Raw genomic sequence first — 25,098 nt, 5'->3', positions numbered from 1 at the left:
TATCGAGTGGGGCTGAACAATCAGATTACAATGTTGCAAATGGCCGCAGGACCATATCCAGTAGCCGATGCTGTCCTGGGTCGAAACTCGACCGGTCGATATCCGGCCGATTTTTGGCCTGATATTGATCGAGAGGAGCCGTCGGGAGCCTCCACACACAGGCAGATAAGCTGCTGGATCGGTCTAAAGGACCAATATCGGCAGCTTTAATCTGCCCGTATATGGCCACCTTAAGCCTTCTGTTTATCAAAATGTATATTAAATTTACATATTTAAGCTTCAAGATCTGTTCGGTCAAAATCTTTTAAACTCAGTAGTAGGCCAGCTATCTGTACTCTTGAGCTATGGAATATTTCAGTGGCTGAGGACCATAAATTGAGTTGAAGGGCGACATTCAGCCACCTTGCCTTTAACTAGACATCACTAAAGTAGTTGCTATATCTCAGGAGTGCCCATACTTTGCTAATGCGAGGTCTAATTTTAGTGATGTTGTCCTACTATGATCTACTTACATAAAAGCATTGTTAGCATTTTGTTCCAAGGAAAATATCACTTAAATATCATTGATTTTTTTGTTATTTGTTATCTAACATTAACATAATAAATATCTGAATGAAAAGAATGAAACAGGAGGGTGATTTAGACAAGCTGTTTGTTGAGATCTACTGATCATCCGCTAAAGGTCTACTGGTAGATCCCACTCTGCTTTTTGGACACCACTGATATAGCTATTGCTGAAATATTCTACAATAGGAGGAGACAAACTGCAGTTGCACAAACTGTGGGAGAAGTGGGCCTTTAACCCTTTGCATGCTGAATCCACCCTCACCATGTGCGGCTAGTAAACATGCAGCATAGATTGAAAGGAAATCTGGAAACGTAGAATCTATGGCGTCGGCACAATGGTACTTCTATGCCGGCGCCGTTGGTTCTACAGCAAGTGACACATAAAGGCTAAATAAACACATATTTCCCTCAATATCTATTTTACTAGGTGAACAAAAAGACATTTTGTAGAACTAAAGTGACTCCAGAGGGATGTGATGGGATGTAGAGAGGAATAAAAAGACACAGAAGAAAGAGAGGTTTAAAAGGTGAAGGCTGAAATGGAACACGGCAGAAACCATATCCTTACCCAGTTTGAGGAGCCAGCCCTCTCTGTCTGGGTTAAAGAACGTATGCGTCAAATCATTCCCATCATCCTCTGGGATCTTAAATGGCTCGTTTCGAATGCTATCATAGAGATTCTACAAGGTAAGAAAAATATTTATTTATTGAATGCAACAACTATTAGGAAAGAAACCCCTTCAGTCTTCTGCCACCAGGCGGCCATTGTCCTTACCCGTAGCAGTTCCTCAGGCAGGTCTCCGCCATCATTGATTCCTCGGTTCATAGAGATGAATCGATCGACACCAGGCTTGTCGCGGACATTGGGATTGTGCAGACTAGTGTTTAACATGATGACGGCGAAAGATAAGACGTAGCACGTGTCTGTCGGACAGAGAATGCGGCACAGTATAAATCAAGTTTATTTTCTGGTTATTTGTGCAGTGGGTTTCATGGTCTTAACCGTCCACTTCCCAGCGAACGTAGCTTATAACAATGGGCAGAGATCTTACAGGGATTAAGTCATGATTTTTATGATGTCGTTTTTATTTCTAAATGACACTGTTTACACTGCGAATAATTCACTCGTCCATATAAAATTTAATTCCTGAACCAGCAAGTGTATTTTTTTTAGTTGTAATATTGGTGTGTAGGTGCATCTCAGGTCATTTTGCCTGGTCATGTGCTTTCAGAAAGAGCCAGCACTTTAGGATGGAACTGCTTTCTGGCAGGCTGTTGTTTCTCCTACTCAATGTAACAGAATGTGTAACCAGCCTGGTACATTGGAGACATTATTATATTAAAGGGATACCGCCACGTTTCCCAGCTGCCCCCAGTCGTGTGACTTGTGCTCGGATAAACTTCACTTGCTCTTTACTGCTACGCTGTAACATAGTAACATAGTAAGTTAGGTTGAAAAAAAACTGTCTGCCAGTTGATCCAGAGGAAGGCAAAAAACCCCATCTGAAGCCGCTCCGATTTGCCTCTGGGGGGGGGGAAATTCCTTCATGACTCCAAAATGGCAATCGGACTAGTCCCTGGATCAACTTGTACTATGAGCTATCTTCCATAACCCTGTATTCCCTTATTCACTCACTTGCTAAAAAGCCATCCAACCCCTTCTTAAAGCTATCTAATGTATGAACCTTTACCACTGATTCAGGGCAAGTTGGAGTGATATCACAACCCCCCACCCCGGAGCAGCCTAACAGAACAATGGGAAAGTAACCAGATAGCAGCTCCCTAACACAAGATAACAGCTGCCTATAGATTTAAGAACAACACTCAATAGTAAAAACCAGGTCCCACTGTGACACATTGAGTTACATTGAGTAAGAGAAACAACAGCCTGTCAGAAAGCAGTTCCATCCTAAAGTGCTGGCTCTTTCTGAAAGCACATGACCTGAAATGGCGCCTACACACCAATATTACAACTAAACAAATACACTTGCTGGTTCAGGAATAAAATGTTAATATTGTAGAGTAAAGTTCCCCATAGACGCAAAGATTTTAGCAAAGTCCGACCAATCCTTCGAAATTATCGTGCGGTTAGTGGGATTCGAACGATCGTATATCTTATGATTTTTCGTCCGTCATCTGTCAGAAAATTGATCGAACAGGTTAAAAAATCTTTGCCCGTCCCAGTGCAATCTATCTATGATTGCAGGGCCAAGCAGGCAGCTCCCCTTTGTTTTCCTGGCAAATGTTATTTTTAGTTGATGGACAATTCGTACGATCGTTTCGAGATAATCGTGGTCTCACGATGACGATCGGATCTTTTAGAGATCTTTACATCTATAGCCAGCTTAAATGATTTGCAGTGTAAACCGTGTAATTTAGAACTAAATTAAATTTAAAAACGACACCATAAAAATCATGACAGAATCCCTTTAAAAATAAATTAGTCGGTATGTCTTTTAGTCAACAACAAAGAAAAAAATAAAATAACTTATTAACAATAGTCAGGGAACTAATGCTGGAGACGCCCAGAATCATTTGTGCCACTGTATTGTTTGTCCTATTCCCAGGAGGCAATGATAGCAGCCTGTATCTTGTGCATTGTTGGTGTGATATAAGGAAAGAAGGGCTTGATGGATTACCTTCCTCTCAGATGCAAAGTTTAATGTTACAAATGACTAACTAAGCAATGTACATACCTGTGGACTGGAAAACGCCTGGATTGCAAATGCAATAGCGCTGCGCAAAGGCCTCCATCATCCGGTCAATTTTCTGGGCTTCCCCCGGCAAACGGAAACTCCACAGGAACTGCCTGGATAGGAAATACATATATGATCATTAACAGAACTCTAGACTAATTAACAAAGGCTTCAGCTGCAAACACTGGTTATTACTTGCCCTTGCCAAAACTCCAAGCATCCCTTAGCAGATAGGATATATGCAGCATTTCTAGTTAGCTAGGGAAAGCCAATTCTAAGAAACTTTTCAATTGGTCTTCATTATTTAATTTGTATGGTTTTTTTTTTTGCTTTGCCTTTTTCTTCTGATTCTTTCCACAGCTCTTTTAGTATGTAATACAATGGAAAATTCTAAGCAACTTTTCCATTGGTTTTCATTATTTATTTTTGATAGTTTTAGAATTAAATTTGCCTTTTTCTTCTGACTCTTTCCAGCTTTCATACGGGCGTCGCTGACCCCATCTAAAAAACAAATGCCCTGTTAAGGCTACACAATTATTATTACTTTTATTACTACTTTTTAATGCTCATCTTTCTATTCAGGCCTCTCCTATTCATATTCTAGTCGCTTATTCAAATCAATGCATGGTTGCTAGGGTAATTTGGACCCTAGCTGCCGGATTGTTTAAAATGCAAATTGAAGAGCTGCTGAATAAAAAGCTAAATAACTCAAAAACCTTACATGATAAAAAATGAAAACCAATTGCAAATTGCCTCAGAATATCACTCTCCGCATTATACTAAAAGTGAACTGAAACCCCTTTAAGCAGGCAACATGACAGCGGCAGTGGCTGTGTATAACAGGGAATTCAGTGTGCGCACACTAATCTATGCCATCTTTAAACAAATGGAAGGTAAACAATGCCTTAAACCAGAATATTCTCCAGAGGGTAATAAATTCCTCTCTCAGATCCGGCCTGATGGCGGACTGCTTACTGCTTCAGAGTGGCTACAACCTGTTCTTCCTTTGCAACAAGGTTGGACTTTGTCCACAATAGCCCACTGTTGTCAGCATCTAAGCCTGTAATGATATTGTGCCTATAGTACAGATGCTATGGATAAGAGTCAAACCTCTTGCCCTGTATGTGTGAATTATTTATGTTCACAGGCTGAACGTTTGCCCCCAATGTTTATTTTCATCGGCATTTGCCTTTATTGCCCTTTAAAGTTAACAAAGATGAATAATGTTCCGTGTTATGAAGAGGGCACGTTGCAGTGGTCAGAAAGCAGAGAACACAGTTTGTTCCACTTGCCTGACTCACTCGCTGTGGTACAAGCGACCACTTCCCCTTCTCGATCTTCTTTCCTGTCTCTTTGCTTGTAGCAATGACAGAAAAACCAGTCTGCGGTTCTCAGCCCGTTGCTTAGAAGAAGCAAACGGAAAAGAAATACTGACCTGAGAGCCTGCACCAAGTTCAGGTCTGTAAACTCGTGAAGGTCCACAAAGGCATGGAGGACTGAAATGTTGAAGTCATCTCTGAAAATAAAGATAAATGATGGGTAAGCAAAAGAGAAAGGTAATGAACTACCCACACAAGCTTGATTAAATAAATGATTTATGCTTTCAAAGTTGGCCACAGGGGGTCACCATCTTGTAACTTTGTTAAACATCTTTGCAAGACCAAGACTGTGCACATGCTCAGTGTGGTCTAGGCTGCTTAGGGATCTTCATAAATTATCAAAATAGCATAAGTCAAATAATATCTGTCAGAAGCTGATACAGCAAGACTGATTAATAATCAGAATATACAGACTGCACTGGGTCCTATGTTGTCATGTAATTTAATGTGGATTTTATCGTTTTTGTATTGTTTAATACAAACTTTCTCCAACTCTGCAGAACCAGTGGCTGTTACAAAATAATACTCCAAATAGAATCCCAGTTTATCTGTTTAAATCTGGCTCCATGATCTTTGTCCCTGCAGCTGAAGTTGGAAACAGTAACGGGGATGTAAAGGCAAAAATAAAATCCAATAGAAATCTCTACACAGTCCACGACTGCTCTACAGGGAAACAAACAAAGCTGCTTGAGTTCTGCATGACTGGGAAGCAAGACTTGGGCTCCCCCTGCTGTTCATAAGTATGATTGTTTCCCTGCAGAGCAGTTAGGGACCGTCTGACAATTCCTATCCACAGCAGTAAATTAAGGGAGAATTTCACTGCATACAGTCAGGTTTCTTATAAAAACGGTACACTTTTTTTTATTAAAGTATATTGGAGATAGGTTTCTTTTTCAATAAAGTAAAAATGGGATTTTATTTTTTTGCTTTTACATGCCCTTTAACTTCAAAAATGAATAGCTCTTCTAAATTCTTCAGCAGTTTTAGACTGCAAACAAGTCTCTTTTTGCAGAAATCAGCAGTGCGTGTTTGCGCCAGAGCAGATGTGAACAGAAGAAGATACTGCTTGCAGTAGGGGCTTAAATCGGCCAGCACGATGATTTCAGCCCCTAGCTTAACATTTTCAAAGAAGAGCAGTCTAGAACAGCAAATATCTCAGAACTCCCTAGAAAATGTATGCAAAACAATAAAAGTGCACAGAGTAAGTTTAAATCTGGTTTATGGGTTTAGATGACCTTTTAACACCATGAAAAAATGTTTATTGATGCTTGGTTGCAGCCGGCATAAGACAGCGGAAACTATGTTATGAACGCTACCGGCTGGTTGAACCACACTCCAAAATATACTTCAAACTTCTGATTTAAAAAAAAATAAATAAAAAAAAATAATGGTGGGGTGTAAAATATTTAGTGAGTGAAGTAACATCCTGTGCAGAGGTCAATGATTTTACCTCCTCGAAACAGGGTGAGGTGCTGGCAAACAAATAGACATCCTGCATGATAGCACAGAGACCTACCATAGAATACAGTTTAGTCTCTTTTCCTGTACTAAGAAAAGAAAATTGGAAGGTAATAAAAGCTATTTTAAGGTTGGACGATATTAAACGCTCACCTTTCTCCTAAATAATCCCCTATTGCAGTCTTGTTCAAGCCTTCCCCCTTATACAGGAAACGTGCTATGTCTTCTGCAGTGTTCCGGAGTAACTCGTTCTCCTGCAGGAAAACGATCCCCTAAAAGTACAAAACAGATTTCAGCCTCTAGGTTAAACATGTACAGGTATGGGACCCTTATCCAGAATGCTTGGGACCCGAGGCTTTCTGGTGAACGGGTCTTTCCATAAAGAAATAAGCCCAATAGGATTATTTTGCCTCCAATAAGGATAAATTATATCTTAATTCAAAGTAGAAAGTACTGTTTTATTATTACTGAGAAAAAGGAAATCTTTTTTTAATAAAAATTTAATTATTTGGATAAAATGGAGTCTATGGGGTATATTTATCAAAGAGTGAAGTTAGAGATCACCACAGTCCACTGGTGTGAAATTCCACCGCTGACCATTCATTTCAATGGGATTTTTAAACGAGTATTTATCAATGGGTGAAAGTTCACCCTTTGATAAATATGACTTTAAAATGCCATAGAAATTAATGGAGACTGGTGGAATTTCATACTAGAGGACTGTGGCGATCTCCAACTTCACTCCTTGATAAATATGCTCCTATGGGAGATGATCTTCCAGTAATGGGTTTCCATACAACGGGATATATACCTGTCTACTCCTTCAAGATAATGGCGCCTGCACTGCAACAAGGGAAAATGCTCCCGACGTTTTAGGTTTCCAGTGGCATGCCGGTGCCCATGAGGCAATATATGCATGTGGAAATGGCTAAATAAATTAATGAAGAAAATAGAGAAAGAACTTAATTAATAAATGAAGGAAAACATTCAAACCTTTTTAGGATCCATGTTAAATTTCTTCCTTCCCATTCCCATTTTTCGATTTCGCTGCAATGTCTTGCTGTAAGAGAAAATAAAAGTACATGCCTGGGTTAATGCAAAAATAATAAGAGCATTTTTATTGGCAGAGCAATATATATTAAAATAAAAGCTATGGAAGTTGCAAATGTGGCCCCTCCTGACTGATTCGGCAGATTAGGGCAGAGACACACGGTCAGATTCGGGGAGATTACTCGCCCGGCGACAAATCTATTCTTCTTCAGGGTGACTGATCTGCTATCCCGCAGATGGCAATCGGAACGCTTAGTTTCCCGAAGTCACCCGAAGTTTCGGAGAACTTCGGGCGACTTCAGAAAACAAATCGCCCGAGTGCCATTTTAGGCAGCGGGAAGGCAGTTCGGGAAGATTAGTTGCCCCGAAGAAGAGGAGATTTTTCGCCAGGCGACGAATTTCCCAGAATCGGACTGTGTGTCTCTGCCCTTATAGGCCCAAGGGGTTACCGTGATAGCCTGCCTGATCAATATCTGCCAGAAAACTGACCAGATAACTAAAATACAGGTTAAACTAATCCCATCACAATGAAAGTACAGATTACATACAAAAATAAGATAGATACTAGAGGCAAAGAGGGTCCTGCCCAGCAGATAAGCTTCTATAAATATTGGGGGTTTCCAAACAACTGGGCACCCTCAGAGATTTCACCATTCCTTCTCCTTTAATGACTGAAATCTACTGGATTCTCCTATCTCATCTTATCATTGCCCTTCTTGCCTCTTGCAGTGGGATTATACACATACAATAGGAGGCCCATGGCACGGCTAAACTTGCAAGATGAGCCACTGATACAAATTACACGTTCAACTGTGAATATTTCCATTAGGAAAAGATATCGGTCGTTTTTTTTGTTCCTCTTCCTCTTGTCTATAACTAAAGAGAACTTCATCTTGAATGAAACAGTAATTTGTACTTATTTACATATAATACACAAGAGCCATGAATATCCTGTAAATTGTATCCTTATAAACGGTGATTAGTGATGTCATCGGTTATAATCGAAGCTTAGCGATGTCATTTCTGTCACGTGACTCACTGAAACTTGTGTATTATAATAAAGTACCCCTAATATAGGAGGATATTAGAAGTCACCTCGGAGTTCCATGACTGGTATAAAAACATATATGGTCATGAAACTACTCGGTAACATACAATATGCTTATATTTTACAAGAAGGGGTATGTTATTCACTATATAATACACAAGAGTTATGGATATCCTGTAAATGATATACTCAAACGGTGCTTAGTAATGTTGTCAGTTATAATCGGTACTCAGTGATGTCTGACCCACAGAACTTGTAGCTTATATTTTACAACGGGGAGGGGGTTATTAGAAGTCACCACACAGTTCCAGGACCCGCATAAAAGCACTCGGCCGTATGGTTATGGAACTCCGCAATGACTTAAAATATCCTTATATTTTACTATAGGGGGTACATTTTTCTTTATATGAGTGTACCAAGTCTGTCATAACTATTCTATTAAAGGAATTGTTCAGTATAAATATAAAAACTGGGTAAATAAATAGGCTGTGCAAAATAAAAAATGTTTCTAACAGTTATTTAGCCAAAAATGTAATGTATAAAGGCTGAAGTGACTGGATGTGTAACATAATAGCCAGAACACTACTTCCTGCTTTTCAGCTCTCTTGGTTTCCACTGACAGTGGCAGTAACCAATCAGTGACTTGAGGGGGGGCCACATGGACCATAACTGTGTGTTTGAATCCGAGCTGAATGCGGAGTATCAATTGCAAACTCACTGAATAGTTATGTCCTATGTGGCCCCCCTTCAAGTCGCTGACTAACTCAGAGTTAGAGAGCTGAAAAGCAAGAAGAAGTGTTCTGGCTATTATGTTGAACATCCGCATACTCCAGTCTTTATACATTACATTTTTGCCTAACTAACTATATTAGAAACATTTTTTTATTTTACCCAGTTTTTATTACACTGAATTGTCCCTTTAATTTCTGAAGATAATGCTAACCTTTCCTGCCTTGAGTTGGGATTAACCAGCAGGACAGTAGGCCAAGCTCACTGACAGACGTGTGACACACAAATAATCAAAATGCTGAAACCAGAGCCTGGTCTTACCTTCCTTCGTTGGCCTCCAGGCCTTCCACCTCATTCATGGCCTCGCTCAGCTCATCCCGCAGCCTCTGAATCTCTTCCAGCAGTTCCTGTTTCCTGCGGCGAATGTTTTCCAACTCAATCCGCTCCTCGGGAGTCAGGTCAGCGGGGACTGCAAAGGAAGGCAGAACACAAACATTCTCAGGCTCCTTTCTGCTCAGTACAGAGCTAAAACGACTGTATTGTGGGAATTATACCAGTCCCCTCCGTCAGGGAGACGTTTTTCCTGTGCGGTGTTCATGAAGCAATGACATGAGCCAACACTCTGCATATTTTGTTTATGAAACGCTCAGAAAAACCAGGGGAAATGTAACATTGTGAGAAATTCCTTCCCACTGCCTGCCCCACGCCTGGAGGAAATTGCTTACTTAGGGGAAATGCCGTTATCAGTCAATTTCAGGAATTTATCACAGCTTGGACACAAACTTTAGACTCATCCTTGACCACAGAGAAACTGGAGGCTTTGTTAGCAATGAATTCCCGGCTGATATTACAGACACAGGCCTGATTGTGCTCACGTGCCTTCCTGGAGATTGGCTCCTCTATGAACCAATGGACTTAGCCTTGAGAGCGATTATATTCAATACCAAGGTACTATCAGACTGCCTGTAATTATGGGTCACAGCCTTATTATAACGGAGGTCCTAGGTCTGATTCCAGTGAAAGGAGTTTGTCCGTAGAGCAACCATAAAACCGACGGTGAAACCCTTTCCTTGCCCCAAGGATTTGCCCCTTTCCTTGCCCCAAGGATTTGCCCTTATTATGGTCGGAACCCATACATATATATATATATATATACACATATATATATATATATATATATATCACACGGGACCGGTTATCTAGAATGCTTGCGGACTTGGGGTATTCCAGATAAGGGATCTTTCTGTAACTTGGATCACAATGCTTTATGTCTACTTAAAAAGAATTTGAGGGAAATCACACACGGCCAGATTCGGGAAGATTAGTCGCCCCAGTGACAAATCGCATCTTCTTCTGGGGAAACAATCTCCCCGAACTGCCTTCCCCAACCTTCCTGACGGCTATAATGAAAAATCGCAAACGGGATGGCACTTGCGGCGCTTGGAAGGGGGAGTGCGTTCGGGTTGTTGCGGGTTTCTCAACCCGCACACTATAATGTGTAGCCTTACAGAGCATTTGTATTTTAGATGGAGGTCAGTGAACCCCATTTGAAAGCTGTAAAGAGTCAGAAGGCAGCAGAAAAAATTAAAAAAAAAAAAAAAAAAACTAGTAAGAATAAATAATGAAGACCAATCGAAAAGTTGCTTATAGCTGGCCATTCTATAACGCAGGGGTCCCCAACCGCCGGGCTGCGGCCCAGAAGATGACACGGACAGTCCTGCATTGGGCCGCCGAGCCCGGCGTGTCCAAACTCGGTCCCTGGACCAAAAAAGGTTGGGGACCCCTGCTATAACAGACATTATAGTTGAACCACTCATTTCAATAAACCCAATAGGATTGTTTTGCCTGTCATATGGATTAATTGTATATTATCTTTGATCAAAGTACAAGATACTGGTTTTTAATAATAATAATTATTATAATTATTATTATTATTATTATTATTATTATTATTATTATTATAATTATATTATTATAATTATTATTATTATAATTATTATTATTATAATTATTATTATTATTATTATTATTATTATTATTATTATTATTATTATTATTATTATTATTAATAAATATATATATATATATATATATATATATATATATATATATATATATATATATATATATATATATATATATATATATATATATATATATATATATATATATATATATATATATATATATATATATATCCATCCATCCATCCATCCATCCATCCATCCCCAGAATGCTCGGGACCTGGGGTTTTCCGGATAACGGATCTTTCCGTAATTTGGATCTTCCTACCTTAAACCTACTAGAAAATCATATAAACATGAAATAAACCCAATAGGCTGGTTTTGCTTCCAATAAGGATTAATTATATCTTAGTTGGGATCAAGTACAAGCTACTGTTTTATTATTACACAGAAAAAGGAAATATTTTTAAAAAATTTGGATTATTTGGATAATATGGAGTCTATGGGAGACAGACATTCCGTAATTCTGGATATCGGGTTCCGGACAAGGGATCCTATACCTGTACATACAGAGGATAGAAGAGTGTTATTAACAATGGAAAGGGCCATTAGATGTTTGGCCTTCCAGACTGGCTGAAATTAGTATCCAGGGAGAGAATGCAGTTTAAAGCCCAAATACACACAAAATAAGTGGGAATACAGAGGATTTTGTACACACAATGGACACAGTATTGCTGGAGTAAGAACAAACCACAGGCTGCCTTTCCATTCAGGCTCCAATAAATGACCAGAGCTAAATAAAGATCCCATTGTTGAGAACAGTTCAAATACTGTATCCCTAAATCACTGTGCAAATGAATGCTGGCCCTGGATACTTTACATACCACCCTAACGAAATCTCCCTCAAAAGACTTATTTTTTCTTAAGCGGCTTTGGCCAGCTCAGATGCCTATAGTCTTGTGACTGCTGGAAAAAACCGCTGGCAAGAACGTTAGGTGAACTGGCAACTGAATCCGTTACATCAAGCCCAGGGTGCTTTTAAAGGGCTGGTTCACCTTCAAGTTAACTTTTAGTTAGTTAACTAGTTCATTTTAGTATTTAGTTATAGAATGGCCAATTCTAAGCAACTTTTCAATTGGTCTTCATGATTTATTTTTTTTTATTTTTTATTATAGTTTTTGACTGAATAGCCTTCTTCTTCTGACTCTCTCCAGCTTTAAAATGAGGGTCACTGACCCCATCAAATGCTCCCGAAAGGCTACAGATATATTGTTACTTTTTATTACTCATCTTTCTATTCAGGCCTCTCCTATTCATATTCCAGTCTCTTATTCATATCAATGCATGGTTGCTAGGATGAATTTGCATCCTAGCAACCAGGCTGCTGAAACTGCATACTGGAGAGCTGCTCAATAAAAGGCTAAATAACTCAAAAACCACAAATAATAAAAAATGAAAACCAATTGCAATCTTGTTATAGAAAAACTAATTCTAAGCAGCCTTTCAATTGGACTTTATTTTTTTTCTAGTTTTTTTTAATAATTTGCCTTTTTCTCGTGACTCTGCTTTCAAATGGGAGTCGCTGACCCTCATCTAAAGAACAATTGCTCTGTAAGGCTACACATTTATTGTTATTGCTATTTTTTATTATTTGTCTTTCTATTCAGGCCTCTCCTATTCATATTCCAGTCTCTTATTCAAATCAATGGATGGTTGCTAGGGGAATTCGGACCAGGTTGCTGAAATTGCAAACTGGAGAGCTGCTGAATAAAAAGCTGAATAACTCAAAAACCACAAATAGTAAAAAATGAAAACCAATTGCAAATTGTCTTAGAATATCACTCTCTACATTATACGAAAAGTTCATTTAAAAGTGAACAACCCCTTTAACCAGCCCCCCTTATAATCTTGGCAGAGCCTCTGAAGGCCAAGTATTGCACATATTGTAGAGAGACATTACACAGACACATTTAGGCAGCGTCGCATTTCGTGCAGATTTTCTTCCTGAGCAAAATAATGGAGCTGAAGTGTCTGAGAGATGGTTTGTTTCAAACATACTCCCTTGTTACCCAAAGCAAAAGCTGCCCAACAGAGGTCGCAGTTTCATTTATGGGCTGGTGATTATGACGGCAGAACAAACATGGCCGCACACACGTGTGTGAATAAAAACAAATATGCTGGTAAGGATTTTTTGTGCAGAATAACCTATACTTTAGCCTTTACTAAATATTAAAGGGGATATCTGCATAATGACATGCCGGCTGGATATTGCCTTTAAAGGGGATGTTTACCTTTAAATTTACTTTTAGTATGATGCAGAGAGTGATATTCTGAGACAATTTGCAATTCGTTTTCATTTTGTATTTGAGTTATTTAGCTTTTTATTCAGCAGTAGGGATGGGCGAATTTGACCCATTTTGTTTCGCCAAAAATTCGCCGCCAGTGAAATGTCGCAGACTCCCATTAAAGCCTATGGGCATCAAAAAAACTTTGACGCACAACGCCATACAAGTCTATGGCCGTAATTTTTTCAGCAAAACAAGGACAAAAAATTTGCCCATCCCTATTCAGCAGCTCTCCAATTTGCAATCGGGTTGCTAGGGTCCAAACTACCCTAGCAGCCATGCAGTAATTTGAACAAGTGAATAAGCAATATTAAATTTGTAGCCTTACAGACCATTTGTTTATTTTTATTTATTTTTTTAAATAGTTTCTTTATGCAATTTTTCAAAGGGGATACAGAAAGAAAAAAGGGATTAAGGTATTACAGGAAAAGAAGGATGTTATTACTACATGTCCTTCTCCTTCCCTATATATCTCACATAAAAATTTAAATTATAACCATTAATACAAGAAGAAAGGAGAAAAGAAGCTATACTAATTAAAAAAAATAGACCATTTGTTTATTCGCATGGTCAGTAACCCCCGTTTGAAAGCTGAAGAGAGTAAGCAGAAGGCAGTAAATAATGCAAAAAAAAAAAAAAAAACTAGGAAAAGTAAAAAATGACGACCAATTTAAAAGTTGCTTAGAATTGGCCATTCTATAACATACTAAAAGTTGAACCACCCCTATAACACATCAACCTAATCAACCAGGGACCGCCATAGTCATGCTCACCCAATACGGCCACTGCAGCTTTACGCCGCTTTTATCCACCACCCAAATGTTTCTCTATATATTCGTAAATATTTAACTGCAGATATCCCAGAATGATGGCAACGGACACTCAGAGAGAAGAAACAGAGGTCTGTGTGCCAGATCAGAGGCGGCAGTCGTTACTCAGATTAGAGCTACAAAGAATCAGAGAGAGAGGAATGTCAGGCAAGAATAGCCCTCTGTCTGGAAAGGATGTAGACAGGAAATACCCAGAATGACCACAAATAAGGAAAGACAAAAAAAAAAAATCTCAATCAAGGGCCACTGCACAAGAATACAATATATTGAATTTATCTGGAGCAGAAACTATTTCACTTATCCTAAGAAGATACGTTACAGGCTGAAAGAATAGTGACAATATCCCTGCGCTATAAACATACAAAGTGCATTTTTTTTTTCTCTCCCTTGGATGAAGCAGTTTGGCAGCTTCCACTTCATTCTGGAATGCAAATGATCAAAACTCAAAACACGCTGCTGGATACTTTCACTTATTTTATAGGATTATAAACTGTACATATAAAGAGGCTAAAATGAATGTATAACAGAATATGTGCTGGCGTGCCAGGAACAGATGTAGAGAGATAAAGATTAACTTTTAGTATGATGTAGAGAGTGATATTCTGAGACAATTTACAATTGGATTTCATTATTTATTGTTTTCGACTTATTTAGCTTTTTATTCAGCAGCTATCCAGTCTCAGCAACCTGGTTGCTAGGGTCTAAATTACCCTAGCAACCATGCAGTGATTTGAATACGAGACTGGAACATGAATAGGAGAGGCCTGAATAGTAAGAGGAGTAATAAAAAGTAGCAATAACAATACATTTGTAGCCTTACAGAGCATTTGTTTTCAGAAGCTGAATAATTCAAAAAAATATAAAAAAAAATACATAATGAAGGCCAATTGAAAAGTTGCTTAGAACAGGCCATTCAAGAACATACTAAAAGGTAACTTAAAGGAAAACTATAACCCCCAAATGAATACTTGAGCAACTTTATATAACATATTAAAGAATCTTACCAAACTGGTCTATATATTTAAGTAAATATTGCCCTTTTGCATCTCTTGCCTCAAACCACCATTTTGTGATGGTCTGTGTGCTGCTTCAGAGATCACCTGACCAGAAATACTACAACTCTAACTGTAAAAGGAGGAAGTGTGGGAGTAAAAGACAGAACTCTGTCTGTTAATTGGCTTATGTGACCGAACGTGTATGGTTTGTTTGGTATGTTTGTGTGCACTGTGAATCCTACAATCCCAGGGGGCGGCCCTTGTTTTTTTAAAACGGCAATTTTCTATTTATGGATTACCCAATGGCACATACTACTGGAAAAGTAAATTTAAATAGTTTATTTACATGAAGCAGAGTGCTACACATGAGCTGTTTTATGCAATATCTTTTTATAGAGACCTAGATTGTTCTGGGGTATCGTTTTCCTTCAAAAGGTGAACCATGCCTTTAAGATATCAATCATTATGGCTCAGGTCACACCCCCTATCCTGTGATTGACCGTTTTTGGCTGAGCACATAATTACAGACCCAGCTCAGGTCACACCCCCTATCCTGTGATTGACAGTTGTTGGCTGAGTACATAATTACAGAGCCAATCGCAAAAGCCATGCAAACTGGCAGGCCGCTGCAGTTTTAAGCGGTGGCGCTACAACAGGCATTCTGCAAGCAGCCGGAATTTTCACCCGAGCATTAAGGTTTGCCCACGGTTTGCCAAGCTACAGGGGGGTTAAGCAGAGCAGGGAATGGATTCATTCCCAAAGCATTGCTCCCATTGTTTTGGGTATCTCGTTACCATGGTAACCACAGCCTGTACCAGACTCTGGAAGGGGGGGGGCAGGGGGTAGGTGCAAGACAACTACATTGACATTAAAAAAAAACCTTAACTCCACTTGCAGAAAGAATTTCCCAATCTGTGCTCAGCATTTATTCATTGTATCAGCACAAGGAGCTGAGGCCAGAGGAGTTCTTGGCCCCCATTTAGATCCCACAATAAATCCCCTTCAATTGAATAATCCCTACATAAACCTTATTTCTAGCATAGCCAATCAAAAAATCAAGGACGGCGTTCCTTTAAATTATACAGGAAATGCCACGACATCCTCCATGCAGCCAGGAAGTGGATGCGCACCCCCATCTATCTTCCCCTATTCACCAGAAATAAATATTATTATGTGTGCAGTGTGAGTAAGGAAAAACACAAAGAGCACACTGTCAGGAAAGCCTCACCAGTGGTGAACTTGTACTCACTTCCTCTGTGTTACCATAAGGATATCCTGAAAATGGCAACATGTGTTTATTATTAAAGAAGTATACATTACACGTGCATCAGTCCCTGACCCCAGTGGAGCTGAAATCTAAGTCCCAAACACACTAGAGTCAATCCGAGTGAAAGGGCAAAGGCCAAGCGCATCAGCACAGAATACTGTACATCTTATAAGGAACAATAAAATGATAATGGATTTTATTTTATGGAACTGAAAACTCACGAGAATAAATTCAAATATAAAGAAAGGCATTTGGTTATGAAGGCACAGCATATGGCACCCACAGAACATGGGTATTAATAGAAGATAGAACAGAATCTGCTGTGGGGAACATACGTTGCTATGGATCTATGGGGGGGGGAGCAGCAAATCAGGAGGTTCTGTTATGGTTCTACGTTGGGTTCCGGTGCTATGAAACATTGCAGAAGTGCCCATACTTTACTAATTCAAGGTCAACTTTACGTGAGGTTGTCTCATTATGATCTACGTCCATAAAAGCATTGTTAGCATTCTGTTCCATAGAAAATATTACTTAAATATTGATTTATGAGAGAATTTATTTTGCTATTTTTAACAAACTATTTATTGTGTAATCTTAACATAATAAATATCTGAATGAAAAGAATAAAACAGGAGGGTGATTTCGTCAAGCCGTTTGCTGACAGAGTCTTGAGATCTACTGATCACCAGCGAAAGGTCTAATGGTAGATCCCCGTCTACCTTTTGGGCACCCCTCAAATAGAGGCTCGGTATTTCTCCCAGCAATGTACAAGTTTCCAGCGATGGGGCAACAGCAGGGGATTCACTTTGGACAAGGTTCCTGCTGTGCGGCAAGTTCCACGGGTGATTGGAGCCACAAGTTTTCTTGCTTCCGTCAGTGGGATCTTCTGATGGCTATAAGCTGCAGAGACTCCATAGCCAAACAGTCACAAAGCAACCAGATGGCAGCCATCTAAATACAGGCTTCCTTACTAACCTCTAGAAGCTCTGCCTGCAGCCCGGCTCCCTAATAGGCCACGGCAAAGACTCTTCATAAGACTGAGACTGTCTTTGTCCCACTGTCATTCTATCCATCAGGATATTTGGCCAGTGGACTGGGGGGTGGGGTTGGTTCTGTATGAGTGTAATGTTAGTCTAAATCATGTTCATATTCTGTGATAAAGTTTTCAATAGAAAAACATAAAAACCATAACAGGCCACAAGCTGTGCAGCATCTGTTACAGCAATTCAGCCAGGGGGTCAGCAGAACCACAAAGTTATCCAATATAAAACAAGCGTGACCGTTTTTCTCCGAGTACACATGTACATAACCTGCCAATGGCACAGATACCCCCGGCAAAAATACATTCAGCAGCTGGACAGTCTACTGTAAGACCAGATGGCATCTGAAGGATAGGATCTGTATAATATTAGGAGCCAGGTGCATCTGGCTCAGACCTTGTCTATAGCAAGGGTGCCTATACAGTGAATACCTTCCATTTTCCAATTTATTTTGCTGTAAATCCAGGGGAGGGGGGTTTACACCTCTACAATATTACCGGCACATGTACCAATTAGATAGGAAGGCGACAGGAAGCCTGGGCAGTGCCCCACACTTTCTGGTGATGTCAGGAGTGGGCGGGTCAGATGCAGGTATATAGGTTGACGGCACAACCAGCTGCCGGTTTATGTTCTCTGCACTCCCGACTTTATGTTAAAGGGGTGGTTCACCTTTATGGTCACTTTTATTATGTTATACAACGGCCAATTCTAAGCAACATTTCAATTGGTTTTCATTATTTATTTTTTATAGTTTTTATAGTTATTTGCCTTTTTCTTCTGACTCTGCAACTTTCAAAAGTTCTCTGTAAGGCTACACATGTATTGTTACTTTTTATTACTGATCCTTCTATTCAGGCCTCTCCTATTCATATTCCAGTCTCTTATTCGAATCAATGCATGGTTGCTAGGGTAATTTGGACAATAGTTACCAGATTGCTTCAGATGCAAATTGAATAGCTGCTGAGGAAAAAACTAAATAACTGAAAAACCATCAATAATAAAAACGAAAACCAATTGTCTCAGAATATCACTCTCTACATCATACTAAAAGTTAACTCAAAGGTGAACAACCCCTTTAATATATTTATATTAAAGGGGTGGTTCACCTTTAAGTTCACTTTCAGTATGTTGTAGAATGGCTAATTCTAGGCTACTTTTCAATTGGCCTTCATTTTTTCTAGAGATGCACCGAATCCACTTTTTTGGATTGGCCGAACCCCTGAACCCTTTGCGAAAGATTTGGCCGAATACCTAACCTGAATTTGCATATGCAAATTAGAGGTGGGAAGGGGAAAACATTTTTTTTTACTTCCTTGTTTTGTTGACAAAAAGTCACGTTATTTCCCTCCCCACCCCTAATTTACATATGCAAATTAAGATTCGGATTTGGTTCGGCCAGGCAGAAGGATTCGGCCGAATCCTGCTGAAAAAGGCCGAATTTCTGTTTTCTATTTTTTTTCTTCTGATTCTTTCCAGCTTTCAAATGGGGGGGGGTCACTGACCCCCATCTAAAAAGACAAATGCTCCAAATGTATTGGTATGGCTACTTTTTATTACACATCTTTCTATTCAGGCCTCTGCTATTCATACTCTTATTTGAATTAGTGCATGGTTGCTAGGGTAATTTGGACTATAGCAACCAGATTACTGAAACTGCAAACTGAAGAGCTGCTGAATATAAAAAGCAAAATAACAATCGACAAATAATAAAACCAATTGCAAACTCAGAATATCGCTCTACGTAATATGAACAGTTAATTTAAAGACGAAGAATCCCTTTAATGGGCATTGTTACATTGTTTCTGTGCAATCAAGAACTGTGACATTTTACCCTTCCTGCAATGCAAAAATGCTGTTTTTACACACAAGACTTTGTTTCTACATGACATAACAGCACAATCTGTAAAAAGATATACATATGGGCAAAGATAAGCGCTGCCACATGACCGTGGAATCTCATAAACTGTCAGTAAGGGCAACTCATAAAACCCGACACACACAGAGCAACTCACTTTGGCCTGAATGGTAATGAAAAAAAAACACCATCCACAGCAAATGGTCGATGACCCTAGCAACCAAATGTTTTTTTTTTTTTTTACAAGCAGCCTGGGGGAAGATGGGAGAGAGGGAAAGGAAAAGCAGAAGAATTAACTTCCCCTTTGAGCACTTTTACAATTCAAACACAAAAATAGAACTTCCCCATGTGAAATGGTTTTATGGTTTGGCTGTAACCTACAAAAAGCTGCACCCTAATGGAAGTCAGTGTTGTACCTATAGGGGTGGCAGGGCCCCCAATTACAGAGGGGTTCAGTGTAAAAGTCTGTGACCCCCACCACATGGTCACATGACCTGATATTCCCAGTTTCGAAGGGGAGCAGGGCCCTGTGGGTGTGGGTGGAGGGGGAACTCGGTATCAAAAGCCCCTCATGTAAATTCCATAATCCTAGGGAATTTCAGGCTATTACTAAATCTATTGTCACACAAAGCACCACAGAATATGTGTCTGACCAATACAGCTTCCAACCAAACTATGTCTTCAAATGAATGTTTAGTATGTTATAAAATGGACAATTCTAAGCAACTTTTCGATTGGTCTTTTTGTTTTTAGTTTTTAAATTTTTGACTGGTGTTCATTATTTAGAGTTTATGAATGATTTGCCTTCATCTTACTTTTTATAGCTTTCTAATGGGGGGGGGTCACTTATTCCAATCAATTCACGGTTGCTAGGGTAATTTGGACCATAGTTACCAGATTGAAGACTGAAGAGCTGCTGAATAAAAAAACAAAATAACTCAAAAACCTTCAATAATAAAAAATGAAAACCAATTGCAAATTGTCTCAGAATATCACTCTCTACATCATACTAAAATCTCAAAGGTGAACAACCCCATAAAGATATTTATATTAAAGGGGCGGTTCACCTTTAAGTTCACTTTCAGTATGTTGTAGAATGGCTATTTCTAAGATACTTTTCAATTGGCCTTCATTTTTTCTATTTTATTTTATCTTCTGATTCTTTCCAGATTTCAAACGGGGGAGGGGGTCACTGACTCCCATCTAAAAAAAACAAATGCTCTGTAAGGCTACAAATTTATTGTCATTGCTACTTTTTATTACTCATCTTTCTATTCAGGCCTCACCTATTCATATTCCAGTGTCTTATTCAAATCAAGACATGGTTGCTAGTGTAATTTGAACCCTGGCAACCAGACTGCTGAAACTGCCAACTGGAGAGCTTCTGAATAAAAAGCTAAATAACTCAAAAAACACAAATAATAAAAAACTAAAACCAATTGCATACTGTCTCAGACTATCGCTCTCTACATCATAGTAAAGGTTCATTTACAGGTGAACAAACCCTTTAAGCTCAGGGATATGGACTATTTGACCCCCAAGTATATAGCATATCTGGGGGGGGGTTATGCCCCAGACAGAAGGTAGTTTTGAACCAGTCGAGGTGCTAGAGGCTCTCAGGCCCTGGCCAATACGCTTATGCAAGCACAGGAAAGAATAGATGGTGTATTAGTGGCATATAAAGGGAAAGTAGACCGTATTTAGAGTTAAAACAAGAGTGCAGCAGCTTATTTCTTTTCTCAATTTCGCCCATACACAGACAGCTCCATAATTACCATCTGCTATAGACGTTCCTTTATAGAAGCGTGATTACAAGCAGCGTGAGTGGGTTCCTTCCTGTATGGCAAGCAACGGTTGCTATGGGCAAGAACTGGATGACAAGTGCCAGCGCTGCACAAGCTGCCAGAACACGAACAGCCAACTGTACTGCCAACACTGGTGCCATAGAAAGAACTGAATAATTAATCATCTTCAGAGGGGGATTTCAGAAAAAAAAATTCATAATGAGGGACTTACTGGACCCAGTTATATTATTAGTGCCACAGATGCGTTGAAAATGTAGAAAAGGGGCAAATTCTATTTACCAAGTGCCTGTGACTCAAACATGCCCCTTATAGGATTGCCCCGATTCTCAAGTATATCAACACTAAGGACAATTATCAGTCTGGGGGTCCAAATGTGACGGCTCTAAATCCATCTTCTCTTCCTGTAGGAGCTGCCAGTTGTGTTGCTGCTAGTGCCAGGCAAATCAGTGTGACACACCAATAGACATCCCTGCACCCTTATAGTAATGGATGACTCAAATGGAACCCATTATTCAGCAGGTTTTTGATTAAGTCTGTAAATGCAGCCCGATACCTACAATTTGCTATAGAAGGAATTGATGGTCTCCTTTATATATTAGGGGCAGTACGGGGGTCCTAGGTTTGATTCCAGCCAGGGCACTACATGTATGGGATCAGTTATCCAGAAAGTTCCAAATTACGGATCTTTCTGGATAACGATAATTTGCTATAGAATGAGTTGTCTCCTTTATATTATAGGTGGAAGTACTGGGGTCCTAAGTTTGATTCCAGCCAGGGCACAACAAGTATGAGATACGTTATCTGGAAACCCGTTATCCAGAAAGTTCCAAATTACGGAAAGGCTGTCCGTCATAGTCTCCATTTTATGCAAATAATGCCAATTTGTACCTACAATTTTCTATAGAATGAGTTGTCTCCTTTATATTATAGGGGAAGCACTGGGGTCCTAAGTTTGATTCCAGCCAGGGCACAACAGGTATGAGATCAGTTATCCGGAAACCCTTTATCCAGAAAGTTCCAAATTACGGGAAGGCTGTCTCCCATAGTCTCCATTTTATCCAAATAATGCAAATTTGTAAAAATGATTACCTTTTTCTCTGTAATAATAAAACAGTAGCTTGTACTGATATAATGAATCCTTATCGGAGGCAAAACCAGCCTATTGGGTTTATTTGATATTTATATGATTTTCTATAAGACTTAAAAGGTGGCCATACACGGGCCGATAAAAGCTGCCGACAGACCGAGTCGGCAGCTTATTGGCCCGTGTATGGGGGCCCCCGACGGGCTTCCCCGATCGAGATCTGGCCGAAAGTTGGCCAGATCTCGATCGGATGGGGTTAAAAATCCCGTCGGATCGCGGCCGCATCTGTTCGTTGATGCGGTCCCGCGATCCGACCGCCCGTTTGCGAACGTGAAGGATCCGATCGTTGGGCCCTAGGGCCCACGATCGGATCAGCCCGATATTGCCCACCTCAAGGTGGGCATATCGGAGGGAGATCCGCTCGTTTGGCGACATCACCAAACGAGCGGATCTATCCGTGTATGGCCACCTTTACACGAAGATCCAAATTATGGAAAGATCAGTTAACCTGGAAAACACGGCATCGCAAGCATTCTGCATACCAGATCCCATGCCTGTATATGCAAAGGAGTTTGTATGTTTATCTTCTTATGTCTGTGGGTTCTTTTTCCAAAAACAAGCAGGCAGGTTAACTGACTTCTGAGCAAATGGACCCTGAGCGAGTGAATGTGATAGATTGTAAGCTCCACAGGGGCAGGGATTTATATGAATGAATTATATCATGATATATTGATGGTTCCTGACCCACCGGCATAGGGATGAGACAAAGTAAGATACTAGTCTGGCAGGATAAGTCTCCATACACACAGTCTCTTCCGGATACTCACTAACCTTACTCAACTGGGGCCCCCAAGGCTATAATTCGGATGAGCTTCCTTTGTGTTGAATCACTCATAAGAAGCCACACGGAACAAAGTGCAGATATGCAGAAAAGCCACGACTGAGCATAGAATATTCCCCAGCTCATACTGTTTAAGAGCACGTTTGCCTCTTAAATCAATTCCGTTTTCTGCGAAACTCAGCAAAAGCTCAGCTTTCATCCAGATTTAGCTGGCAGGGCCAAGGATAGCGGTTCAATGGGTGTCTATGGAGAGGCACGTTGTTTCCTGTAAGAGCCAGGGCAGGACTATCCCAACGTACAGGCATAATAAATCAAATATACAGTAAACGTTGGGTTATAAGGAAGGCACAACTAATAAACATTCAATAATAATGCACCACATTTGGACAGAGCAATATCCTATCCCTGTACATTCTACATCCCCTACTGTGTTTAACAAGCAATAATCACTTAGGCAAAAGCCAGTGATGCCCCAGGGTTGTAAGAAGACAAGGCTGTCAAAATAGCCTGCCTGGGACTGAACTATAACAATATCCCTGCTTGTTGTTGCAGAGGAGGCTGATGAATGGACATGATTATGCCTGACTAGTACAACACACACAATTGCAGCACTTTCCCTGCCATAACAATGCACAATATCTACATTGCTAGAGACAGAAGATAGAATATTGTGCAGTGGTATCATCAGACCCCCCCCCTAAACTGCTCATGGTGCAACCCCAGCAACCAACCCACAGGGACAGCTAAAGGGGCATCCAACTTGCACCCCTGGGGAGGGGGGGAATAAACACTGACGTCCAATTGGCCGCAGCTGTAGAACTACAACTCCCAGAATGCCAGGAGGGCTGCAGGGAAGCAAAGAGAAGGCGTGTAACAACTGTAATACAATGGGCTGCAGTGGTAGGACTACAAATACCAGCATGTTCCCTAATGAGACTGACATAGTAAGAGAACTCACAACTGATGGTTTCCAATAGCTTTAGGCTTTCCCACGGGACAAGAATGGGGGGTTGGGTTGGTTTAGTAGAGGCACAGGGCCGGGATCTGAGACTTAGGTTCCACCTCTCGACCTAATAAAACCGGTCCGTTCCCCCTCCAGTGTCTGTGCAATTGGTACAGGCCAAGTCACTCACCATAGATGGTATCTTCCATTATTAGGGTGGGAGCGGGTCACCGATATCGCTGTGCCCTCGGGATCTGAAGACAGCGCCCCCCTCTCCCTGTGTGGTTGGTATTCCCCAGGCCAGACGAGCTCCAGAAAACCAGCTCCACTCAGCTTCCTGCCTCAACTATACTCCAAGCCGGCGTCCTCTCATCAAACACCCTGAAACGGGCCCGCCGCCTTCTCCATCGCAACCAACCACAAGCCTCGCTACTCCGGTCATGGAGTCCGACGGACACAACACGCCACCAATCAAGGCGTAATTACGTTTGGAGATTTTGGGCGGGCCCTCGGTGAGCTGCCCCTTTGTCTCGAGGACGCCCTTGCTTCATTCCGTACAATGATTGGCTGACGGCGCTCCTATATTCGTTTAGGATAACGGGAGGGGAGGGGCGAATATAAACTTGATTGTCAGGTTTAAAGCGAAGGTGGTGCTGGCCAATCGGAGCGTGAAGAATGTGTGACGTCAGGTGAAGGAAATCATACAGAGCAATAGAGGGGAATTCTAATGGAATCCCGAGCAGTTCCCTACCTGTCAGCTGGACACGTGATCCTTCACTTGTTTAACCATGGAGGGTTGTAGAGTTCTGTCAGTGATCCTGAGAGTTTTAGTTCTACCAGTATTATCCTTTCTAGCTCCTCAGAGGTAGGAGCTGCCCTGCTGATCTACAAGTGGATCCTAAAAATACACACAACAAGAAATCTAATAGCAATGGTATCATAGGGTTTGAGATTGGGAATACAGCAGTATCCTGAGGAGAAGTCACTGGGACACCCAAACTTTGGGAGCAAGACATTTTGCTGATTCTGCCTACTGTGTAATAAAGTGAGAGGGCAGGGGAGAGTGAAGCCTGGTATCAGTTATTATTATTATTAACATGTATTTATATGGCGCCAACATGTTGCGTAGCACTGTAAAGTAAATATGATTATACAACTAAATCACATGAATTACATACATAGAACATATGGATTTACATATA

The 25,098-nt window shown here is 40.4% G+C and overlaps 1 protein-coding gene across 1 annotated transcript in view; it reads right to left on the bottom strand.

The window, feature by feature from the left end:
- Positions 1-24,340, bottom strand: part of LOC503678 (uncharacterized) — a gene marked incomplete in the record, with an annotated part of 37,814 nt that extends 13,474 nt beyond the window's left edge. Inside the window, 5 exon segments of the mRNA NM_001095567.1 lie at positions 4,743-4,779; positions 6,254-6,372; positions 7,094-7,160; positions 9,249-9,396; positions 24,087-24,340. Coding sequence (NP_001089036.1) covers positions 4,743-4,779; positions 6,254-6,372; positions 7,094-7,160; positions 9,249-9,396; positions 24,087-24,105 — 390 coding nt within the window.
- Between the last annotated feature and the right edge of the window lie 758 nt (positions 24,341-25,098).

Source organism: Xenopus laevis, chromosome 7L (genome assembly GCF_017654675.1).
Source record: "Xenopus laevis strain J_2021 chromosome 7L, Xenopus_laevis_v10.1, whole genome shotgun sequence".
Taxonomy (NCBI): Eukaryota; Metazoa; Chordata; class Amphibia; order Anura; family Pipidae; genus Xenopus; species Xenopus laevis.
Note: the sequence above shows the minus strand (reverse complement) of the source record. Positions and strands in the feature narration are given on the sequence as shown.